Source organism: Papaver somniferum, unplaced genomic scaffold (assembly GCF_003573695.1).
Source record: "Papaver somniferum cultivar HN1 unplaced genomic scaffold, ASM357369v1 unplaced-scaffold_21, whole genome shotgun sequence".
In the NCBI taxonomy this organism is placed as follows: domain Eukaryota; kingdom Viridiplantae; phylum Streptophyta; class Magnoliopsida; order Ranunculales; family Papaveraceae; genus Papaver; species Papaver somniferum.
The window spans coordinates 13840864-13848326 of record NW_020631041.1 but is presented as its reverse complement, the minus strand read 5'-3'; the positions used below and the strand labels follow the sequence as shown (position 1 = coordinate 13848326).

The 7463-nt window shown below is 36.4% G+C and overlaps 1 protein-coding gene across 1 annotated transcript; it reads right to left on the bottom strand.

The window, feature by feature from the left end:
• Positions 1-2500: 2500 nt before the first annotated feature.
• On the bottom strand, positions 2501-7463 carry LOC113339635 (phosphoinositide phosphatase SAC2-like). The gene is made up of 14 exons (XM_026584876.1): positions 7410-7463; positions 6284-6488; positions 6029-6197; positions 5706-5928; positions 5218-5482; positions 5032-5129; positions 4806-4945; positions 4329-4692; positions 3897-4018; positions 3701-3796; positions 3488-3589; positions 2936-3184; positions 2732-2786; positions 2501-2611 (listed from the first exon to the last, which is right to left on the bottom strand). The coding sequence occupies exons 1-14, from the start codon at positions 7461-7463 to the stop codon at positions 2501-2503; spliced, it is 2253 nt and encodes a 750-aa protein (XP_026440661.1).

Below are 7463 nucleotides of genomic sequence, written 5' to 3'. Positions count from 1 at the left end.
TGTAGAGACTAAAAGTAATTGATTCCGATATCTTGGAAATATGTTGATAAATGAAGCACTTATAATCTCACGACAACTTCCGTTATTTCCTTTAATTTAGTGCACATAGTAAACTGTGGCGAATATCCGCAAGAAGTGTTTCCTGTAATCTTACAAAAGTGTGGTGGAAATCCGTTTAGAAAAGTGTGGCGAAAGTCTAATGTGGTGGAAAGTCATTGTAACGCTTATAAACTGTGGCAGAAAGTCATTGTAACAGTTATTTAAGTGTCTCGAGGGTGGATATCAGGTTCTTGATATCCTAGCGCGAGGGTGGATATCAAGATATCAAGAACATGAATCTCTTGGTGGATTAGAATTTCCTTCTGACAACTTTGATGTTGTACGTAATTGGAGCTTTTTGTGGAAAGACTACTTCAATTACTCCATTAACCATCATTTTATTTCTTCTTCGGGGGCTCTAACCGGATGTTTTTCTTTAAATTAACAGAACAATGTACTCAAAACTTTTGCAAGTCTTAAATTTTTTAGCTGGGTTACAACAATTAAACTGAGCTTGAAGAAGGGGTTGTCTCAAATTTTGAATATATTTATTACGATTTAATCTTCTGAATTCCCCGAAAATGAAGACAACATTTAACGATCTCTTTGATTATTTAAGTCGACAATAGAAAACACAACACCATTAATGAAATCAAAGAAATTTGAAAAATAAATTGAAAACTAACAGTATATATATTTCAAAGTGAACTGCTCCATATATGTGAAACTCCGTATATTTGAAGCTTTACAGTGAAGGAAAATGTTACTAAAAACCCTCCTTCCTAACCTGCTCTTAGTTATACTTTTCATTGTTGTTTTTGGTTGCAGGCACATCGTTATTTGCTGGATAAGAATTTTCCGGTTCCGGAGCCTTCTTATTTGCTGGAACTCCACCCTTTTGTACCTCACTTTTTCTTAACTCCACCGCTTTGTCTTCACCCCTATTCACATCCACCAATCCATAAGCGGCATATACCTTAGTTTCCCCTCCTCTATTTACCTGAACATTATTTAAGTCAACTTCATTATCTCCGCTTCTATTCACGTCTGCTAACCCTCCTGCGACATTTGCTCCACTGGGTCGGGCATTTGTTTTCACTTGACGATTCTTTAAATCCACATCGCCCTCTCCATCATCATTTGCATTTGCCAACCCGTTGGCCGCATTTACCCCAGTTTTTCCTTCATTGTGGACCGCCTCACTAGGCAAGTCTGTTTCAAAGGTCCCATATCTCTCTACCTTAGCCGTCTCATGTTGCCCAGATGCACCCACCACTTGGTCGAGTCTTAAAACTCCTGATGCCATCTCTGTGTATACATATGTTTATCCGGTATTTTGTTAGTATGTACATAGTAAATTTATCAACTCAACTTCATATATACAAGAAAAACAGGAAAAGGAAGCATGTGCGATTACTTACGAGCAATAGACAACATAATGAAACCAGTGAAGGCAATGCTGATGACCAAACTTGTTCTTGCCATGATGGTGAACGGATGATGCAATACGAATTTGTGATTGATATATGTATTATACAAACTTATTCAATACATATATGATGTCTATTTATACTTGAATCATTTTGATATCCATTTACAGAATCAAATGATTGAACGTTAATCCCATAACGTGCAATACACAACTAGGCTTATTTAGCCATATCATATTGCCTTTACAACAATTAATAAAATTAAATCCAGTATAAAAAGAGAAACAAACAAATATCCATAGAATTTCTTGGTTAAGACAGATAAGAAGTTAGACAGCATTAAACAGATAGTTCATGGAAGACATTGTAGCCATATTATTAGTTTGGCTAAAATAAGTTAGTTAGAATTATTAAGTAATGACAGTTTGTAATTTCATTCTTCTCAATATCTTTGTAAGATGGAAATGTTCATGTACTGCACGATTTTCTATAACAAAAGCTTTTGAAGATAGTACAGATAATGAAAGTGCCTTCAACATCTAAAAATATTTGTTTCCAATAGTTGGATTAATGACACGAATGCGACTTATACTAGGCACATAATTGTCAATGCCCTTTGGTGAAGATGAATTATGATCTCATTAGGATGCCTGGTTGGGGAAAGACTGCTTTTCCCTAACATGCTTCAACTAATCAGATGGCATAGTTAAAATTTTATGTCATCCACAAACATGTTAATATTGCTCAACACAACCATGATACATTGTTATTTATGTTAACAAAATGAAACGAGATGGATGTACAAATATTTACAGAAACTGTGAACTCCATACTCCAATTACATGAAACATTTTTAGTGATAATTACACATAGAACAGAAAGAAAGAGATACTTTACCAGTACCAGAGTTTTTCCTCATTATTTCACTCATTTTTGTTCTCCGTACACGGTTTTTCTTCTTCTTCTGGAAACGGAATTCTTGGAAGCGAGTAAATCATAAGAGGGGTCGTCATAGACAAAGAATGTATCATTTATAAGAAAATACTGATCCTTTTTTCTCTCTTTGGCATAGCAGCTAGCGTCTCTCCATAGGTAACCCAATACCAATATGCGTATGAAAGACCCAGAAGAGCTGTCTTTCTCTGCAAAAAGAAAAATGACCAAATATAAAACAATTGACACATATTAACAATTTTTAAGTTTATTCTAAACAGCTCGATTCCTTCATTTCTCAATTTCAAGCTCAAGCATTGGAGTTTTACCTCAACGGTGGCGTCTTTCCCTCTCTTCAGTAACTGATCAATGTCTTCTTCGTACCTACAGACATTAAGATTAGACACATGAGTCCTAAAACCAATACGGACCAGAAAGTTGCACCTTTTGGACTCCTAGAAGGGAATTGAAAATCCTTGCAAGAATATCCATAAAAACAATTCCTTTATGGATCCAATAAAAGATAACACTACCTCTCACGTAGGCCCTCCGTGCAGGAAGTTCCAACAGAAGAACAGTAGCCATCGGGCCCGTCACTACCAAAATCTGACAGGTCATGCTGATACCTCTCATGTAGGTCTCCCGCGTAGGAATTTTCAGGAGAACGCCAACCGGCAAACCCAAAATCGGAGCAGTTATGGAAGTCTTCATTCTCATAGAAATGAATACGAGCATTTTGCATGTCAGTGTAAAGCTGCTTGGTTGTCATCGAGGGTGTGAACCTAAAGAAACACATCATAAATTTAAAACTAAATACAGTTGTTGGATCACTTAGGTTCCATTACTATCAAGTTTTTCGCTAGCTACAGACATATGAAAGGTGAAATACAATCATATCGGGGTTTCCAACATTACATGCGTAAGTGGTAGTAAGAGGCAATATCATCATTAGTCGTGGTCATGCCCTGTATCAGGAAAAAAAAAATAAAAAAATGAGGCAACACAATCGTTGCCTTAGATGTCCCCCGTATCTACATAATCCTTACCAGTAGCTAACAGTGTTAAATGAAGATTATAGAACAAACCTGGAAGTTGGGATATCAGGTGTAGAATCTTCAGGACGACTGCTCTCTCCTTCGGTTATAGTTGTAAGGTTACCATCTGATGCGGATCTTTTAAGAGATAGCCTACATAAGAGAAACTAGTGTTACATGTTTAGGATCGCACAGCAAAACTAAAATAAAAGAAAACGTACCTTTTCAGTGGTCAAGCTAATTATCAAGAATTTCCAAACCTACCTTGCGTTTTCATCCCTCCCAACATTGAAATGTTGGTCTGAGTTCAGCTCCCAGAGTGCAGGCCTTCCCTGTTGTGGCTGGAAGTACCCCAAGAATCTGTTTTGTGGTGTATTTCAAATGCTATGAGCATACACATATATAGTACAATAAAAATTATGGAGTAAAGCACAACGGCGTAAACCAAGAGGCAAATTACATGTTTATCGCGTCTTGCTTCTCACCATCGGTAAAAGCATTGCTGCCGTAACGATGAATTGATCTGATCATGTCTTGGCCATGGACAACTGGTTTCCATTGGCCTTTTTTCAACCGAAATATCTATGCAGCACCCAGTGTACAAAAGTTTATATTCATCAAATGAATTAAAATGCATTTTCACTGGATATAATAGTAACCTAGCGGTAAGATGAAGGGGAACAAGAATATAATTCTTGCTTTCCATGCTTCACTAATTTCTTTGCAACCACTATTATTTTCATAAACTCTTCTTTCTTGTATCGTCTTTTCTTTTCTAGTTGATATATGTTGAACCTATAGAAAGGCTCGCAATAACTACTTTGGGCACTATTACGAATCAAAATTGTACACAAAAGAGATAGAAAAAACATGAAGACGGAGTAATCTATACCTTGCAATGAGAGCGAGATCCACCATACTGGAGAGAAAGTACGTCGCCCATCATCTCATATAGATCCATCAAATCATCAGCCAAACGGTCATCCTGGCCAATCTTTGGTCTATCTATCAACCCCAAGGCATTTAGTTGATATCCAAGAGAAGCCAAGCCGTATGAATACTGGGCAACATTGGTGCGGTCTAAGCAATCAACACAATTGGTCCTGAGGACACCTTTTTGTAGCTTGATCAAGCGGTTCTCATTATCTTTACCAGGTACCACATTTGGCTTTTTTAATACTGAATGGAAGAATTCTGTCGTTCTTTGTGAATATTCAGTCAGGCCGCTAAGTGATTCCAGCACATTTGGACCTTTACTGAAAAGTATAAAAGTTCTTGTAGAGTTAGAATCATAAATATAAGAAAAACTAATAACCAGTAACCACAATGGCGAACTATATCAAAGCAAGAGATAAAGAGAGACCAAGACCTTTTAAAAAGTTTATGAAGATCCAAGTGAAAGAATCTCAGACGATTCTCATAAGACAAATCGTCGTTAATAACTTCAGTCGCATGAAAAAACTTTTCTCGAAGCCTAGATTCTCGAGATTCCTTTTTAGCTTCACGCCCCTGTTATTGTTAAATTTGAAATACAGTTTATCTATGCACGGAACAGATTAACTGCAAGACTTCGGTGTCAAACTTGTGCAACCTACCTTGACCAAATTTAAAATGATTATCGGGTTTCCGTATCTTGTCACAAGATTATCAAAATGAAGCCTGGTAGCCTTATAGCTTGTGTCACTTGTTGACACTGAAAGAAAACAGATATATTAGTACAAAAAGAATATGGGGTATATATACGAGCTTGTAGACTACTATATAACGTTTGTGATATTTACCTACGATCTTAGGTTTTGCTTTTAGGAGTGAAGTTTCCTGCGACCAGAAAAGGGGAATAGAGCCCCGATGCTGCACAACAGAACTTATTTGCACTGGACATCCTTCGGGGAGATCTTCAAACACAATCTGTTCAGTCTCAACATCATTAGCTACTTTTCCTTTATCGTCCACACCACGTTTACGGTATCTTGTGCCAGCATAGAAACGTGAGCGCCTAGAAATGAGCGTCAAGTAAAAGTCCCTCCCAGAAACCGAAAGTTTTTCCTGAAACAAAAGACATGCAGCTAACATTTACGTCTTAAACGCAGGTGAAACATATCCACAATGGTCTGCGATATCCAAAAAACTAGTTGGTTATAAAAACAAAATTCTCATTCTTTTATGCTTAAAAAAAATAAAATTCTCATTTGTCCGCAAGTTCGGTGCAGAAATGTATATGCATTATACGGCTAAGAGCACATAAATTAGAATCCCATCCAAGCCATACCTGTTTGAAGAAGCCATATACCAATGCCACGGTCCAGACCGTGTTATTCAGATTACGCCTGATTCCGCGTGTCAAGAACTCGTTCCAAACAAACATCTTTCCGTGGAGATCTTGCCCTATCTCAGCGTCACACAAGTTCCTCTGAAGGCTACGCATAACGTTATATGAGAAGCTGAAAAAGAAGTCCTTTGTAAGGTCTATTGAGCATAGAAGCTTCTTGTATCTGTGTCATGAACAGGTAAACAAAAAACATAAAATCCATCAATACTGTTCATAAGCATCGACAAAGTATATACATTTACATGCAAGAGTGGACAAAGCACCTGTTTTCGTTTTTAGAAAACATTATATCAGTTCGCTGCACACTAGGATGTGGTATAGCTATCATCTCGCTCTTGGTGATACCATATATCACATGCCCACAAATTTTACCAATCTGCTTTCTTTTCGTGATAAGCAACATGTAATATGGCCCCAAGAATTTAATGAATCCTACAAACATGAAAATTAAAAACAGTATGAATTATAAAAAGTAGTAACAATAGAACACACTGCAAGCAAAAAATGAGTTCTCATACCAATAATTCCATAACACTTAGCGACCAATTTAAGACCACCGGTAGATGCATTCCCTACATGTAACCGCCTCAACAGATTGAAACATTGAGCTGCTGAATACGTTGTTGAATCTTCAACAATGATCAGCTCGGTAGGTTCTAATCGGTCAATCTTCAATATTCTCCATACTGTACGACTTTTGTTTCTACCAACAATATAAAATTTCTGCCACACACACAACAAAAATACGTTATCAATAATCAAGTTCAACTGGACAAATGATGGCTCCTTGGGTTGCTGACAATCTACAAAACATATCATGTTAAGAAAAAGAAATCAATGTTTTTCATCATCTATTTCAATTCAAGTCAGTACTGGATAAACGAGGGCCTCTTGGATTGACATGGTTATATTGACAGAATCTTCACATTTTAGCGTCATTTTATCTACTAAGCCCAACCGGCAATAAATTTGAAGCTAATTTTTTGTGACATGTTCTTCTTATAAGTTTCTATATTCCAACCAAAAATGAGAGCATTCCGAGATGTATAAAGCCACCATCTACGATTTTAAATATCAGCCCTTGAAGATTAACGGTTGAAATTAAAATTTGAGGATAGTAAAGTTTGGTATTTCGGAATACTCTCATTTTCGTTTGGAATGTAGAGACTTATAAGACGAACATGTCACCAAAAAATTAGCTTCAAATTCATTGCCGGTTGGATACAGTAGAAAAAATGGCGCTAAAATGTGAAGATTATGTCAATATAACCATGTCAACGGATCCCACCCCATAAATACATCATGTCAAAAAGAGACTTAACATAATGTGGCTAATTTTGGTCGATTAAAATTTATTTTTTCTAACCCTTTAAACTTATGGAAGTCACCATATTTGGGTTATCTACTTCATTTCAAATCAGAATTAGACAAATGATGGCTCCTATGGATGCTTACAATCAATAGAAACGTATCATATCATGTCAAAAAGAAAAAAGGCTCATGTCAATATTCTTAGATTTTATTAGTGCAGTTCTAGCAAAGCTTGAAATTTGCAACAAAACTAATGAAGTTGAAAAGAACAATAACTAAACAAAAATAAGGTCTTCTTTTTAATCCAAAAGGAAAAAGTTGGATTGGTGTTACCGATTTAGTTTCATAAAGTCTGAAATTCTTCAAAAAAGAGTTGTTTGGATCCAT

Bases quoted from the DNA above. Each gene is read 5' to 3' on its own strand.
- LOC113339635 (XM_026584876.1), bottom strand. From the start codon at position 7,463: ATGGATCCAAACAACTCTTTTTTGAAGAATTTCAGACTTTATGAAACT. The intron at 6,198-6,283 runs GTATGAGAACTC...TCATGTTTGTAG, and splicing joins TAAGTGTTATGGAATTATTG to GATTCATTAAATTCTTGGGG. The intron at 3,797-3,896 runs GTAATTTGCCTC...ACCACAAAACAG, and splicing joins AAGCAAGACGCGATAAACAT to ATTCTTGGGGTACTTCCAGC.